Below are 17743 nucleotides of genomic sequence, written 5' to 3' on the forward strand. Positions count from 1 at the left end.
AGGATAAGGTAAAGCCTGGTCTCCAGGTCATGGGTGAGAAAGTGGGGGGCAGAGAAGTGATCAGAAGAGGGACAGGAACAAGAAGTGGGAATGATGGGGCAAAGAGGAGTGGAAAGAAGACAAACAGGGGCAGTTAAAGAGGCTGGCCAAGAAGACGGAGGAGCATCGAACTACAGAGAGGAGAGGACCAGGGGTTAGGAAAGAGACGGGGCCAGAGGGTAGGGAGGAAGTCGGGGCACTCACTTGAAGGCCATCTGGACGAGGTGTGCCAGCACGTCCTGGGCGTCCAGTGTGATGCGCGACAGGTCCTTGTCCTGCTTGATGAAGTTGAGCAGCTCTGAGGCATTGGCCATCCAGAAAGCCAGGGCCCCCGCAATGTTCTTCTGCTTCTGGAATACACCAATCACAGAGCAGGACAGACCGAGAGAGAGAGCAGGGGGTCAGAGAGGAGGTATAGACAGACACGGGGTGAAGGGGGGACTCTCTCAGACTCACAGCCATGAGCAGTAGCAGCACTCCAGGGATAGACTCGTGCACCTGCCACCCTACCCCACCCCACCCCAATCCAAGACGTCCAGAACCAGACACTGGCCCCCAGTTACAGCCTCTCCCAGAGGGTCAGTTTTGGAGGGGGGGGGGCCCTGTGCAGAGTAGACTACTGGATTAACAGGCTCTTTGTCATATTAAAGTTGAGGGAATAAACATACGGTACAGCTAATAGGCACAGATCTAAGATCAGTTGACCCTCCCCCAATCCTAACCATAACCATTTAGGGAAAACTGACGTTAGAACAGTGCCAACAGGGAATTTTATTCCACTTTTATTTTTATTTTCTTGCTAGCTTCTGTGTGGAGCAGTTCTCTGCATGTCCTGATATAAATGCGGTCTACTTCCTCTAGCAGTAGCTACTGCATCTCTGCACAGGGACCACATTCCACATCAACCAGTATACAAACAAATACTGGTCTGGGATGGACATTCAGCTCAGTACTCATGTATTTTACCCTGTGAAGCTGTTCTTGAACGCCTCTAACATTTATCAGAGATAAACAGGATTAAACTGAACAGGCTGCTAGTGCTTTAGAGCCCAGTGTCTGGTCTGTGTGATGAGCTAATGTCAATGTCACCTTATCTCAAAGAATAAGGGATACACAAGGTCCGCCCGACTTGTCTCGGCCGGCGCTGGTCCCTGTGTATTCCGCACTCGTCTATCCCCACAACACCCCCACTTCAGAATGGCCACAGGACAGAACGCATCCAAAAGAACCATGTTAAACCACAGACAAAATTAAAAATGTAGAAGGGAAAAATTCAACAAAAGCAAAAGAACGTTGGGGTTTGTCTCTCATCCACACGGAAGTGCAGTAAAGCATGAGGTCAAATGGAAATGACAATTATTTCAATGTTGCCACAATCAGAGATTTGTTGGAGTTGTTTTTAGTACCACATGTTCCAGGTTGAAGGCTGAATGAGGGTTATTATGTTGGTGTTTTAGAGTCCAGCTGTAGGAGAAGGGATTATTTGGCGGTTTGGTTGAGGGGTTTTTGGTTTCTGTTATGGAGAAAAGAAGCATGGAGGACTGAGCGAAGCTTGACTGAGTCGATAGATGGCGAGACAGTGAGAGATGAGAGAGAGAGCGCTCTCTCCCCTAGCAACGTGTTAGGTGTCCTACCTGGTCCGCTTCAGGAATCTCCTGTCACAGAGGTGAGGGAGGAAACAAACAGACAGACAGACATCCCACAGGACAGAGAAAGACTGTCAACAAAAACCATGGCATGGACAGAGATTCACTCACAGCATGTCAACAGAACACAACACAGAGCACACAACACACACACGGTCATGTGCAATACACATGAACTCCACTTTGGTAGTGTATGGGAAATGCTTTTCCCTTTAAATATAGCAAGAGAAGGCACAGCCTACTTGCAGAAACTAGTTTTGAATGTACCCACAATTCTGTTCCCTGTAGGAAGCAGGGACATTGCTGTGCAGATTTGATTATTTAAGGAACACAGATTAAATTTCCAATGTCCCTCATGGAGGTTTAAGACTTGGATTTCCAAAATCATCAGGATAAAAATCCATCTTTAAATGGGTTTAATGACTGTAAGCCTGATTTCTATAAGACACACACACAGAGCAACGACAGATTTCCCTAATGCTCCTGCACTGTGTGTGTGTGTGTGTGTCCAGTATGTGTCTAGTATGTGTCTGTGACAGACACTGTCAATGTGTAGACAGATAATCATCTATTAACAGACTACAATCTGTATGTAAATTGAGTGTCTTTAAAGTTGTATAATGACAGGATGAGGAATCCCATGAGGACTGACCTGACAAACCACAGGTCTAAACTCCCACCATATTAGAGTGCTGTGAGGAGTCAGACAAACTCTGCTAGGTTTTATGGTTTTGCACTATTTGGGCCATTTCTGTTTTTCACACATAACTCAGGGTTGGTGTCCCAGAGTATGGGTATTACTGCTACACTAATACAAAATGTAATTTGGGTTTTGTGCTGGCTGAGAGTGCTTTTGGAACACCACAATGATCCTGTGTTCCAGTGAACACATTAGGGAGGGGGACACAGAGACGCTGGACAGAAAGACATAACATGGTCTTCACGCCTCTACAAATTATTCTGTGGAAATGACCTGGTTGAATAAACCAAGAGAAATCTTACAGAATACTACGACTACCAGGCTGACTACCAGGCTGACTACCAGGACGACTACCAGGACGACTACCAGGGCGACTACCAGGACGACTACCAGGACGACTACCAGGACGACTACCAGGACGACTACCAGGACGACTACCAGAACGACTACCAGGACGACTACCAGGACGACTACCAGGACGACTACCAGGATGACTACCAGGATGACTACCTAGTCAGCTACAGTTTTGGGGGTTTTCTTTCGGTCCTGGGTCACCTGTATCTCTAGAGGGAAGTGAAATTAACCAATCAAAAGAAAAATAACATAAAAGTGCAGAGAACAAATGTATTTTTGTCAGTGTCCTTTTTTCAGGCAACTGGCTGAGGACATAACGTGGTCATATACACACCAAACCCAGGCCGTAAACCTTGAATGTCCTCCTAATTAGAATGAGGAGGAGAAAAAAAGGCGAGGCGGAAGGATGGACACTCACCTGGATGACTCCTTCCATCATGCTCACCATCTTGTTGACGATGGCTATGACTTTGTGGGTGCGCTCAGAGGGGCTGATGTCGGGCCGGTAGTGGCTGGACATGACGTAGCGACAGGTCATGTACAACACGTAGGTGGGGGACAGCTTGAAGTGCACCGTGGAGCTGTTGGTGTAGTTGATGATGGCCGTCAGGAAGGTATCTTCGGCTGGAGGGTGCATGGTGGGGGCAAGGAGGGTGATAACGGTGCGGTGTGAGTTCACGTGACATAAGTCACAGGCAGATGGGTCAGTCCTGATTTTGCTACAGGAGTGACTCTGTGTGCATGTTTGTGTGTTTACAGTAGGGCCTTGAGATAACATTGTCCCCAACCCTGGCTTCCTGGTTCCCCAGCAGGGGCTGTTTATAGTGCATTGTGAGAGAGTTGTGAGAGAGCAACCCCCCCCCCCGATATTACAAATCAAAGGCCTCTGCTCTCTCTGCTCCATAGCCAAACACATAAACTCACACAACTTCAAATACACAGAGACTGACTTTAGCCAGGCCCAAGACTAGAGTCCACAAACAAGGTTCTGCATATAAAAGGGCTTGAAAGGCAAGTTAAAATGGCTTAAACAAATAAAGCTATGCTAAAGGGGGAGCGGGAGAGCCCATCACACACATCAGAAGTAGCAGTACATTCAGTGTGTGTTCATTGGAGAATCATTGCATGTCATTCACAGAACGGACTGGTGTGTTAGGCTCCCTATTGATTAGAAGGTAATCAACCAATTGCTCGATCAAGAGAGAGAGAGCGAGAGAAAGAAAGAGTCCTGCATGCTACCACCTGCTATTTTCACAGCTTGACTAATTCATGTCGACAGTCATACAGATATGAGCTCTATGGTACTAAGGTCTAACAATGTGCGTATTTACATAATAACATTTCAGTTAATGTTAACATGACCGTGTTCAATAAAACCACTAGTGGCAGTTGACAACATTAAAAGCCAGTTGGCGCAGCATGCAGACAATGAGTCAATACCTTTCGGACTAGAGGTCGACCGATTATGATTTTTCAACGCCGATACCGATACAGATTATTGGAGGACCAAAAAAGGCCGATACCGATTAATCAGCCGATTTTTAAAATGTATTTGTAGTAATGACAATTACAACAATACTGAATGAACACTTATTTTAACTTAATATAATACATAAATAAAATCAATTTAGCCTCAAATAAATAATGAAACATGTTCAATTTGGTTTAAATAATGCAAAAACAAAGTGTTGGAGAAGTAAAAGTGCAATATGTGCCATGTAAAAAAGCTAACATTTAAGTTCCTTACTCAGAACATGAGAACATATGAAAGCTGGTGGTTCCTTTTAACATGAGTCTTCAATATTCCCAGGTAAGAAGTTTTAGGTTGTAGTTATTATAGGAATTATAGGACTATTTCTCTCTATACGATTTGTATTTGACTATCAGATGTTCTTATTTAGTTAGTATTGCCAGTGTAACAGTATAGCTTCTGTCCCTTAATGAGCCTTTGGTCATTAAAATGGTCGAATCCGGAAACTATCATTTCGAAAACAAAACGTTTATTCTTTCAGTGAAATACGGAACCGTTCCGTATTTTATCTAACGGATGGCATCCCTAAGTCTAAATATTGCTGTTACATTGTACAACCTTCAATGTTATGTCATAATTATGTACAATTCTGGCAAATGAATTACGGCCTTTATTAGGAATAAATGGACTTCACACAGTTCGCAATGAGCCAGGCGGCCAAAACTGCTGCATATACCCTGACTGCTTGCACRGAACGCAAGAGAAGTGACACAATTTCCCTAATTATAAGAAATTCATGTTAGCAGGCAATATTAACTAAATATGCAGGTTTAAAAATATATACTTGTGTATTGATTTTAAAGAAAGGCATTGATGTTTATGGTTAGGTACATTGGTGCAACGACAGTGCTTTTTTCGCAAATGCGCTTGTTAAATCATCACCGTTTGTCGAAGTAGGCGCATCGATTATATGCAACGCAGGACACGCTAGATAAACTAGTAATATCATCAACCATGTGTAGTTAACTAGTGATTATGTTAAGATTGATTGTTTTTTAAAAGATAAGTTTAATGCTAGCTAGCAACTTCCCTTGGCTTCTTGCTGCCCTCGCGTAACAGGTAGTCAGCCTGCCACGCAGGCTCCTCGTGGAGTGCAATGTAAGGCAGGTGGTTAGAGCGTTGGACTAGTAACCGGAAGGTTGCAAAAACGAAGCCCCGAGCTGACAAGGTAAAAATCTGTCGTTCTGCCCCTGAACAAGGCAGTTAACCCACCGTTCCTAGGCCGTCATTTAAAAATAAAAATGTGTTCTTAACTGACTTGCCTAGTTAAATAAAGGTGTAAAATACAAAAATACCGATTACCGATTGTTATGAAAACTTGAAAATCGGCCCTAATTAAATCGGCCATTCCGATTAATCGGTCGACCTCTATTTCAGACACCAGCTAAATGCACTGTGGCAAGATGGTGTGGATGGCCCTTATCTAGTTATCATTAAGTCACACTATTACTAAACTACACAGCAGGTATAGAGAGAGAGAGAGATGGTAAGAGAAAGACTCAAATAGAGTGAGAGAAGAGAAAAAGCTAGAAAGAAAGAAAGAGCATGAGAAAGAAGGACAGCGAGAGCCTGTACAGCTCCAGCAGAGAAGGTAGTTGCAGGACTCACAGTTGTCCCTGAACTCGATGCTGGCCGGCAGCGTCAGTTCTGGGCTCAGGATGTCCTGGGACCTGCGGGGAGGACAGAGGCTCTCAGTAAACCAGCACACATAGGACACATTCACCACGCCCGTTCACCACGCCTGTTCGCCACGCCCGTTCGCCACGCCCGTTCGCCACGCCCGTTCGCCACGCCCGTTCGCCACGCCCGTTCGCCACGCCCGTTCACTGACGCACACCTCTCCAGAGGCAGGGCCTGCGCACGCTGGTACAGCATGGCTCCTGTCTGCTCCGGATGTGTGAGCGCATGAGCTTCCCTGTGCGTCAAGAGTGAGCAGCCGTGTGTGTGTACACCATGCATGTGTGTGTGTGTATGTGTGCCTCAGGCCCTGCGGTCTGTATTATTGATGAGGGGCCACAGTGCAGCTCAGTGAGGCTCGGGTTTCCCCTGGTTCATAAGGCATGGCTGGAGATGGTGTGTCCGACAGAGCAGGGGACTGTAGCGTGACAGAGTTATGACGTTAGCTACTGTACCACTGCTCTCTAGGCAGCACCACTGAAAACACAGATGCTGTCTCTAGTAGTTGACCTAGCTTCAACTGTTTGGACTGAGTTGACTAGAGTGGAGATTCCATTTACATTTAGCAGACACTCTTATCCAGAGGGATAGTAGTGAGTGCATTCACATCATACGATCATACTGGTCCCCCATGGGAATCGAACCCACAACCCTGGCGTTGTAAATGCCATGCTCTACCAACTGGGCTTCTAGGGTCCCCATTAATTCATTGATTCCAGATGTGTGTCTCTCACCTGCTGTCCTGCTGCTCCCCGCGGATCATGGGTTTGACCATGCCTCTCTCACTGCCGTTGGATGAACGCTCCATTTCCAGCTTCCCTGAGCTCTGCAATAACACAGCAATACACACCATGGTGGAATGTTCTCCTGCCCAACGATGGCACTAAGATCCCTCAAACACAGCAACTACACACAGAACATATGAAACACTCTGACCGCAATCACATACAACCACCACACACGTAGTGCTGAGAACACCAAGGGACACACCTTGACATGGAGGGGGAGTTACTGTACCTTGCTGGTGGAGAGGGCCGTCCCACTGTGGAGGTCCCCTTGCAGGTCAAAGGTCGTCTCAGGAACACTTCTGCTTGACAGATGGACAGAAAGAGAGAAGGGGCCAGAAAGAGAGAGGGACAATAAACTCAAGGACAGAACATCTCCCAGGCAGAGCAGGAGGGACTTTCATTACTGGGAGAGAATGACAGGAGCTCAGACATAATCCACAGCACCACACACACACACACACACACACACCAGGCGTACGTACGCAGACACACACCAGACGCAAAGACACACCCACCAGGCGCACACACACCCCCACCAGGCCTACGCACCCACCCCCCCACAGTCTTATATACAGCCACATTTATGTAGCGACACACTCCGCCACCCATGTCAGGACTGGGCCAGTTAACAGAATGCCAGAAATTCCATTGGCCTTATCACTGCAAATGAATGACTAGAACACATGTATCTAAATATACCCCTGAGCTACATGTGAATTAAATCCAGTTAACATTAGTTGTGACATGCAAAGTGAGAGAGCTGTCTGTTCTAAAGAAAAGGACTTACTATTTCATATGCTGACCCATGACAAGAGGACGCACACATCCTGATCTCTACAGTACAGCCAATCAGTCTGCACTGAGGGGAACATGTGACTGTAGCCTCTCTTACTGAAAGCTGTGTAATTGACCAGAGAGGACTGGTTCAGGCCAACGACTCAATCACAACACAGAACCATACTTAGAGCAAAACCCATAGTCTGAGTTTGAACTAAGTTGGTGTCATTTGATTTCCATTGCTGTTCAAAGCCATGGAGTTTTTGGAGGTCATGGAGCATGGAGGTCCCATAGCAAACATACGTGTCGCAATGTAGTACTAGCAAGAAATGCACCAGAACTGTACCAAAAGCTGAAGTCCTTTGATCTATTCTCTTTTCCTCTCTCCTCTCCCACCCAGATGTCATCCTCTCTAACATCAGGCCACAGCATTAACGGTGGATTAGGGCTTATCACTATATCCACAAACATTAATAAATTAACCAGCCCAGCCAGTCCAAATGTTATACATCAAGTCAACGTGGCTGGTCAAATTAACATCATGGGAATTCTGTCTTTAGCCTAAAGCCCAGATAAAGCCCAGATATACACAGACTTAATGACCCTCTAATTAGTGGATCTACATCAACCGTCAGTCTACGCTCACCAAAAGCACTCTAGAAGCCTAACGACTGATAACAACATGCTAATATAGTCAYCTTCTTGAATCATCATACATCTACTGTCAATGAGAGCCTAGGTCATTCTCCAGTCATCTACTATAGTGTCCTCACCCATGTGGTGGAGACATCCTATCCAGCCATAGTCCACAAATGCAACACATTCTCCTCTGTGAGAAGTAGCCTAGAAACCCTGCCCTACCACTGTCTAACCATAGGAAGACATTACTCTGTCTCACCTGGCAGTGTCCCCGTCCTGTTCTCTCCCTCTCTCTCTGGTTGGAGTAGTGTTTGTAGTGAACAGAGGAGGCTGCAGCAGTGATCTGAGTTTGTGAGCGTGTGGGGCGCCAGGGTCCTGGTCCTCTCTGCCTCGTTAATAACACAGCACTGCAGGCCACACCCCAGCCAGCCAGCCAGCCAGCCAGCCAGCCAGCCAGCCCGGACTGATCAGATTAGTGTCCTTACAACAGCCCAAGCCTGGCAGGCGACCCAACTCTACCTCTTTTTCCCCATTCTGGCACTTCTGCTGCCTCCCTTTCCCCCACTCTCTACCACRGTCCTCTTTCCCCCACTCTCTCCCTACCTCCTCTCTTTCCCCCACCCTCCTCTCTTTCCCCCACAGTCCTACTCTCCCCCTACCTCCTCTCTCTCCCCCTACCTCCTCTCTCTCCCCCTACCTCCTCTCTCTCCCCCACATCTCTTTTTTTGCTCCCTCTCTGCAGCCAGAGTTAAATTAGAGCTAAACCTGCTGCACCCAGATGGCTCCTCCCCCTCCCGCCCACGTGGCATCTGTTTCCACGGCAGCGATGTGGTCAACTACGGGCTTGGAGTCACATCCCAACCCCAGGGAACGAATCTCACACACACACACACACACAAACTAACACACCTTTGAGAAGGTCAGAATCCTGCAAATGGAATTCAGCAGCACTGACTTCTCTGATGCAGACAGAGAGCAGTAAAGCCTGAGCTGTAGAGGTGGGTAGGATACCTGACAGGATATAGGCTCTGACTAAAGATTCAACTATCAGAAGATAGTGTGGTGTACTGAGGCCACAGGGTTCTAGACCAGAATGACTAGCAGGTAGGACATGGCTGGGTTAAATGGCACTCAATTCCCTTTAAAGTACATTCGTTTTCACCAGGACCCAGAGGGCTCTAGTTAAAAGTAGTGCACTATATAGGGAATAAGGTTCCAATAGGGATGCACATTTTACATTTAAGTCATTTAGCAGACGCTCTTATCCAGAGCGACTTACAAATTGGAAAGTTCATACATATTCATCCTGGTCCCCCCGTGGGGAATGAACCCACAACCCTGGCGTTGCAAGCGCCATGCTCTACCAACTGAGCCACACCACATGTCATCTCTGGTGGCTGGCAGCTATGTGTAAACAGGAGGCTGTGCTGTCATGGCCTGTTCAGAACACACAGAGATGAGAGCCACCATTGTGCTGTTCAGTCAGGCAGCTGAGAGATGCATCCTGGGACCGATGACACTGGTTTCAGCAGGTCTCCGCTGCTTCCTGTCCCATTCAAAGCCATTCCTGTCATCACCACTGGGATGAGCGAGCTAACTTTCCAAACGTGTCTACATTTGTAGTCCACTGCAAGTGTGTGTGTGTGTGTGTGTGTGTGTGTGTGTGTGTGTGTGTGTCAAAGCCACGGGAAGTAAGGGGGTTGAGGGTGCCGCAGCACCGCCTAAAAATAAATACCCCCCCAGACCCATCTTGGTTGTAAAGATGGGGAGAGTCTGTCCGTAATAAAGAGATGCTCTGATTTTTTGACACCACACTCCACAAAGCAAGTCCTGCAGGCTCTAGTTGTATCTTATCTTGATTATTGTCCAGTCATATGGTCAAGTGCTGCAAAGAAAGACCTAGTTATGCCGCAGCTGGCCCAGAACAGAGCGGCACGTCTTGCTATTCATTGTAAATCAGACGGCTAATATTAATACTATACATGCCAGTCTGTCTTGGTTAAGAGTTGAGGAAAGACTGACTGTCGCCATTGGCGTCGGCTAATGGGGATCTTTATAAATAAATCAAATCTATTCTCGCGGCCACGGTGTGTGTGTGTGTGCGCGCGCGTCGGTGAGTGTGTGTATGCGCTAGCGCCAACACCCTTCACCCCACCTACCCTGACTTGTGCCTGCCTCTCATCATTGGTCCGGGCCCTCCCTTGCCCATGCTGTGGTCGTAGCTGGGGTCCACAAACTTGAAGACGTGGGAGACGCCGAACTGCAGTGTGGCTCCGCTTCGCAGCACGGTGGTCTCAGTGACAAGCTGGCCATCCACATAAGTCTCAGCCTCCAGACTGTGTGGTGTCACTGTCACCAATCCCTCCGTATGCATCAGCTTACAGTGGTGGGGCAGGATACCTGGACCAAACAGCTGGAGGAGAGGAGACACTCAGTATTACTAGACCTTTAGCTCAGCTAACTAGCTGTCCAGTGTACCATCGTAATTTACAGCTACATCAATGTAGCATGTGACCCCAGACCAAGACAGACAGAGACACAAACAGAGACAGACAGAGACAGACAAAGGGCAGGTCCTTACCTGGATGGAGCCGTCGTCTGTAGTGTCTGAGCCCACCTCAGTAACACTGTGCTGCAGGCGGTAGAGTTTCGGTTTGTCCCTGGAGTCTGAGCCGTCTATGGTGGAGACCAGGAGACAGTCAGTACTCACAATATGGAGGGACACACACACACTCACTCACTACATCACAGAGCACAGAGGGAGATTTTTACCAACACATGACAGTCGTACATGTCACACACAAAATACATAAGAGGGGAAATAGACATACAAAACCATGTTGTCATAACAGCTACCAGTAGACCAGATAATCTGTGTATTTTGATTAGTAAAAACAGATTTTAGTAAAAGCAAAGCAGCAAATTAGTTAACAAGGGTGGGAAAAACATGTATCTTCTGAAAATCCTGGGTTTTGCAAAAATCCTCATTTGCAAAAAGCACGTGCTATTGCTAAGCTTAATAATGTCTGGCAGGGGCCCTAAACGTGGCTTAGTGCAGTGGAGTTGACTTAAGGTCCYGTCCTAGATAGTGAGGCCCTGCTCTGATTGGCTGAGCCACTGATCAACAAGGCATTCAGTACAGTAGCATTCAGTTGCCCACAGACACTGATCTAGGGTTTCATTTCATGGAATTGTTATGGTGAGCATTTGGGGTGGAGAACATGATCCTAGATCAATGCCAAAGGGAAACTTCGGAGATCGGGTACGAGTTGACCCTAACACCTAACCACTGATACAGGGTCAGATCTTTTGCCATCACAATAATGGTCAAAACTAGAATAACCAATAATCTTCAGGGTAATCTGATCCTAGTTCTGTACTTAAGGGCAGGTTCTACCACAAGTCAACTTCTATCCAGAGAAACACAGCAGTAGATGGGTGTGGTGGTGGAGAGGAGGAGAGGCGTGGTGGGTAGGTAGGTTTACCTTCGTGGTGCCGATAGGTGTAGTAGCCATAGTGATTCCCCCTCCCTAGGTGAGCAGACATGCAGAGGCGGCAGCAGTAAGACACAGCAGTAAGACACAGCAGCAGGTAGTAGCGACAGACAGAACACACCACAGGAAGCCAGGAGAGAGAAGACACAGCATGGGGTGTAAATGTTGCACCAAGGAGAAAACGCAGCGCCCTTCTTCGCCTCACACACTCCCAGTAATAATCACCAATAAAACATTCCCAGAATCCACACTAAAACACACACACACACCTTGAATCACTTTCCTGCAGAAAGAGCAGAGAACCCTTGCCTGGGAGACACACTATTTTGTGGCAATGTATGCAAACAGATTGCAAACTTTCAAATCTTTTAAGTACTAATCAATTCCCTGAGGAGGTTAAAAATGGTTCTGAGAGACAGGGTTAGTGCACTGCATGGTTAGTGCACTGCATGGTTGTAAGGTTGGTCAGGGGAGCATGGAGAGAGAGAGAGAAAGAGGGGGTCAGTGGAAACAGGCAGCTGTTAGGGCCAGCCCATCAGTGAGGACTGACCATCGTATTGGACCCAACACCTAGGCCAGGTATGGGCAACTGGTGGCCCGCGCCATTTTTAGGGGGAGGGGGACTCAGCCAGGGTCTCAACACAGGTGCAACTACGAAATTTGGTTGTGCATCAGCAGTCAGTCAATTAGCCCATGTCAGCAATTTTTTGGGGGTGATTGGTAAGTTAGTCTATCGGCCAGCTATCTAAACTTGTAGTAAGCATGGTTAAATGACCCATGCCTATTGATCATTAGTGATATTAAAAACTGCTAACATTCTCCTCCACCCTAATTTGTGTGTGTGTGGGGGGAGGGGGGTACCCAGACCCGAGCCACAGCGACTCCTAATGATGAGTTCCATGTTTTTTGTGGCACCCACCCCCATCAAAGTTGCCCATCCCCGACCTAGGCAACACGAGCAGCAGCTACTGTAGTCCTGAAAGCATTCTCTTGGTGGCAAAGGGAAGATACCTAGTCAGTTGTGCAGCTGAATGCATTAAACTGAAATGTGTCTTCCGCGAGTGTGCGAGAGGGTGTACAGTTAGGCTTGGGAAGTATACCACACACTGGAGTATTTGGAAAAAGCAACAGGATGGTTTTTCAATACAATTTATTTGAAATTTTCAATAAATGTGAATATTTGTAGCTACTTAAATTGACCTGCAGTCAACTTGTGCAACTTCATTTCACCTGTCACATTATTTTACATAATGAAGCTACCGTAGTTCCCCAGACCAGTTGAGCCAGTCACGTTTGTTTGTAAATAGCACAACGGGAGAAAGCGAGAGCTAATCAGTCCATAGCATTCTCTATCGGTGAGTCTCTGCTGTGCAGCTATGGATAAGTTCTGTACAGCAGCCATTTTTTCCAGTGCTTCATAGTGTTTTTTCCCTCTGTTCTTCTGTGTACATATACTACTCTTCCTTCAGAAAAGCATGCATCACAACTTTGTTCTTTTGCAAAATTTGTCTCGTTCACTTTTGCTTGTAAATGTCCACACTCACCGAAAGTGATTCGGTAGCTACACTAGCTATGCTTGTAAAACTTTATGAGCTGGATTTGCCCATCTTGCAATTCGTTTAAGTTCGTTTTCGCTCATTAGCATTTAGCTAACAGCTTCTATGTGAGTTCGCAATTAGTTGGTGCTAATTTTGTTAGCATTCTGGTAATAGAGGCCCAAAAGGGCTTTTCTTGCATTTTTAGCGCCCCTTGTGTGCTATGCCGGTAATACCGTAAAACCCGGGATGAGAGAAGGACGGTATGACAATATGAAAATCTGGATACCGCCCAAGCCTAGGTACAGTCGACTTGGCAGGAGATGCTTCTAGGGCCCACCTCACTCACCTTGTCAGAAGACTAGAAAGTTCAGGGCATCAGGTTTGGTCCATATTGCCTACCATGCCTCTACTGGTGTGTGAATGTCATTGCGCAATGATTATGCTGTTCTGTTAGCTATGTGAGTAGAATTAACTGTCTTACATACTGCAGTTCTGTACACGCCAGCATTTGGCGTCAGCTGGGAATGTGTGTGTTCTTGTTCAAGAGTGTGTGTGTCTGCATATATATGTGATCTGCAGTGCGTGTGTGTATGATGCACCTGGGCTGAGCTCCACCAGGTAAGGCAGTTTCTCTGGGGGTAGAGACCCATGCAGGGGCACGTCCATGCCCTTCCCCCTGGGGCCCTTGTCCTCTGGCTTGCGGCCCTTCTTTGGCACGTAGTCTGGAGGTCTCTTCTTCAGCTGGAATACTAGGTCCCCTGAAACAACACATGCGTTATGACCCAGAGCTACCAGGAGAGGGCAGTATAGACAGGGGATTTCAGATAAAAACAATACAATCCTTACAGACAACGGACTATCCTCAACGCAACATGCAATTCATTAGGCCCAAATCTATGGATTTCACATGACTGGAAATACAGATATGCATCTGCTGGGCACAGGTGTCATTTCCGGTCACAATGTTCACAACTTGCAGACTTGTTTACGTGCTGCTGTGCGTTTTGTTGCTAACCTTACTTTGCTACCTGACAACTTTACGGTTTGTACTTTTTAATTACCATTTATATTTTTAGTTTTTTCCCCTCACTCAACTTTTTCACTCCGAACGCTTTATCTGGTGGTTCGTCAGGACTTCCAACAGCCGAAGCTAAGTAATAACAAACATGATGCCTTCTAATTTCAGTCGCTGTACTCATATTATACAGGAGAACGATCGCCTTACGGCGAGGGTAGCCGTGCTGCAAGACCAGCTTCATACGCAATCGTTAGGCAAGGGTAATTTCAGTGCAGGAAAAGATGAAACAGCGTCTGTGCCACCAATAAGTACAGATAGTAGTATAAATCCCCTCGCACAGTCGCCGCAACCGGACAAATTTTCTCATGGCTTCTGGAGGGAAATGCTGTAGGAATGCTCAACCGGTGTCGCTCATTCAGCCGACAGAAACTTTCAACCGGTTCTCCCCATTAAGCAGCGAGTCGGAGTCAGAGGCCGAGCTTTCTCTGGTGTCTACTCCTCCCATTACAGGGTCTGAGACGCGAAAGCCTCCCACCATTAGCTCTGGCAAATTGAAAACCCTAGTCATAGGTGACTCCATTACCCGCAGTATTAGACTTAAAACGAATCATCCAGCGATCATACAATGTTTACCAGGGGGCAGGGCTACCGACGTTAAGGCAAATCTGAAGATGGTGCTGGCTAAAGCTAAAACTGGCGAGTGTAGAGAGTATGAGTGTATGAGTATGAGTGTAGTCTGGCCCAGGAGTGTGCCTGGGCTCTTCCATGCCGTCCCTAAGAGGGGTGCGTCACTTGAGTGGGTTGAGTCACTGACGTGGTCTTCCAGTCTGGGTTGGTGCCCCCCCTTGGGTTGTGCCGTGGCGGAGATCTTTGTGGGCTATACTCGGCCTYGTCTCAGGATGGTAAGTTGGTGGTTGAAGATATCCCTCTAGTGGTGTGGGGGCTGTGCTTTGGCAAAGTGGGTGGGGTTATATCCTGCCTGTTTGGCCCTGTCCGGGGGTATCATCGGATGGGGCCACAGTGTCTCCTGACCCCTCCTGTCTCAGCCTCCAGTATTTATGCTGCAATAGTTTATGTGTAGGGGTGCTAGGGTCAGTCTGTTATATCTGGAGTATTTCTCCTGTCTTATCCGGTGTCCTATGTGAATTTAAGTATGCTCTCTCTAATTCTCTCTTTTTCTCGGAGGACCTGAGATCTAGGACCATGCCTCAGGACTCCTTGCGGTCCCCAGTACACCTGGCCGTGCTGCTGCTCCAGTTTCAACTGTTCTGCCTGCGGCTATGGAACCCTGACCTGTTCACCGGACGTGCTACTTGTCCCAGACCTGCTGTTTTCAACTCTCTAGAGACCGCAGGAGCGGTAGAGGTGCTGACTTGTTGCACCCTCGACAACTACTGTGATTATTATTATTTGACCATGCTGGTCATTTATTAACATTTGAACATCTTGGCCATGTTCTGTTATAATCTCCACCCGGCACATCCAGAAGAGGACTGGCCACCCCTCATAGCCTGGTTCCTCTCTAGGTTTCTTCCTAGGTTTTGGCCTTTCTAGTAAGTTTTTCMTAGCCACCGTGCTTCTACACCTGCATTGCTTGCGGTTTGGGGTTTTAGTCTGGGTTTCTGTACAGCACTGAGATATCAGCTGATGTAAGAAGGGCTATATAAATACATTAGAGATAAATTATAATTTTTTTTTTTAAATGGGCGTCACAACGGGCCTCGGGATCTCGTGAGGTTATTTTTGTGCATTCAAATTGTCAATCAAACGCAATTTTGTTGTCCGTAGCTTATGGCCTTTTATTGTCCCCAGCACAAGGTGCAACTGTGTAACAATCATGCTGTTTAATCAGCCTCTTGATATGCCACACCTGTCAGGTGGATGGATTAGCTTGTCAAAGGAGAAATGCTCACTAAAAGGAATGTAAACAAATTTGTACACAAATTTCTGGGATCTTTTATTTCAGCTCATGAAACATGGAACCAATACTTAACATGTTGTGTTTTTATTTTTGTTCAGTGTAGATTCACTATTAGTTCAAATTAGCTTTTGGCTGTGTATAAATCATACAATGCTGTCAATGGAAGAGGTGCTGTAAAACTTTAGATACAAGCAGGATCTGAATGTATGATTGGGCCCGTAGTGCTATGGTGTTCTACCTCTGTCATTGGGCCAGTCTCTGAAGATCTGAAGAGGACACTCTGTATCGTCCAGGATGATCTCCTTCCCAGACTTGTCATCTGTGTGCTGCAGAACCACAAAACCACACCCATGAAACAACCACACATTCCACAGCAAATTCCAAATCAACCAAACAATAATTCACATAGAATACCTCATAATGCTCAATTATAATGTATATAGGGGTCATAAAGGATGTGTACCAAACCAGCCTTTATAACATGATTATTGCACATTAGCATGTTCGTCAATAGCTGGCTGCTCTTCCTTTCCCTAAGAATGCTCCAGTTCCTCATGCTCCAGACATAACCTCTCTCCCTCCTACTCTCCACTCACTCTGGCTGTAGTGATGACCTGTCCAACACGCTGGCGAGGCAAATGACCATGTCTGATCGGAGCATTTGAAATGTTTCCTTTTTTAATGACTCAGATGAATAAATGAGAGGCGGATGGAGGAGGGACTGAAGGAGGAGGGACTGCTTTAATGTGATTGGCGGTCAGGCAGCAGGGATGTGAGGCGGCAAAGGTTGGCGGTGTAGCATGGAGATGTTTGTCACACGATGACAGGCGATATTAGGCCAGCCATGGTGCTGCTGCTCTGCTATCCCTACCCGGCAACCAGACACACACAGCATCACATCTGCTGGCCTGGCACTTTGGAGAAATGCAATTCAATTACTATCAAACAAAGGCCTGTGCCAACAGACCCCTTCATGCTTTAATCTGTCAGACCACAGGGAGGAGTGTGGCCGGCCAGATGGGAGATACGGAGAGAGAGACGGATGAAGGGAAGGAGAGAGAGAGTGAGAGCGAGACACACACAGAGAGACAGAGAGTGCAGCCGGCTGATGAAATACTGTATGTAGGGTTTAAAAAGGACCTAGGCCAGTTACCGCAGAAACATTAAATCAGCTTAAAATGTGGCCCGGCCACACCCACCCTGTCCTCTAGTTCACCCCGGAGACAAATGGAGGGGAAATCGAGCAAACATTCATTCATTACTCACACCTCCATTTTCTGAATAGGACAGCATGGCGGCTCGGGGGTGTGTATTACACAAGGGTGACCTAAGCTCCTCTTGTGAAGCATATGTACAGTGCCTCACAAGATTACAAGCCTCCCCATAATATGATGCAGCCAACACTATGCTTGAAAATATGGAGAGTGGTACTCAGTAATGTGTTGTATTGGATTTGCCCCAAACATAACACTTTGTATCCAGGACAAAAAGTTAATTGCTTTGCAGTATTACTTTAGTGCCTTGCTGCAAACAGAATGCATATTTTGAATATTTTTTATTCTGTACAGGCTTCCTTCTTTTTACTGTCAATTAGGTTAGTATTGTGGAGTAACTACAATTT

At 46.8% G+C, this 17743-nt stretch overlaps 1 protein-coding gene across 3 annotated transcripts in view; it reads right to left on the reverse strand.

Moving 5' to 3' along the window:
• The window catches only part of LOC111954279 (afadin), a 149836-nt gene that overhangs the window by 57641 nt on the left and 74452 nt on the right, over positions 1-17743 (reverse strand). The window contains exons 7-17 of one of the 3 annotated variants that reach the window (XM_070435756.1): positions 16361-16448; positions 13783-13941; positions 11637-11681; positions 10733-10827; positions 10311-10564; positions 6965-7034; positions 6682-6773; positions 5879-5940; positions 3158-3363; positions 1674-1694; positions 244-389 (exon numbers count right to left, since the gene is read on the reverse strand). In XM_070435756.1, the coding sequence (XP_070291857.1) occupies positions 244-389; positions 1674-1694; positions 3158-3363; positions 5879-5940; positions 6682-6773; positions 6965-7034; positions 10311-10564; positions 10733-10827; positions 11637-11681; positions 13783-13941; positions 16361-16448 (1238 nt within the window). The remainder of the gene's footprint in view (positions 1-243; positions 390-1673; positions 1695-3157; positions 3364-5878; positions 5941-6681; positions 6774-6964; positions 7035-10310; positions 10565-10732; positions 10828-11636; positions 11682-13782; positions 13942-16360; positions 16449-17743) is intronic. The other 2 variants (XM_070435758.1, XM_070435757.1) reach the window with 2 other exon arrangements.

The sequence above is a fragment of the Salvelinus sp. IW2-2015 genome, linkage group LG28, assembly GCF_002910315.2.
Source record: "Salvelinus sp. IW2-2015 linkage group LG28, ASM291031v2, whole genome shotgun sequence".
Taxonomy (NCBI): domain Eukaryota; kingdom Metazoa; phylum Chordata; class Actinopteri; order Salmoniformes; family Salmonidae; genus Salvelinus; species Salvelinus sp. IW2-2015.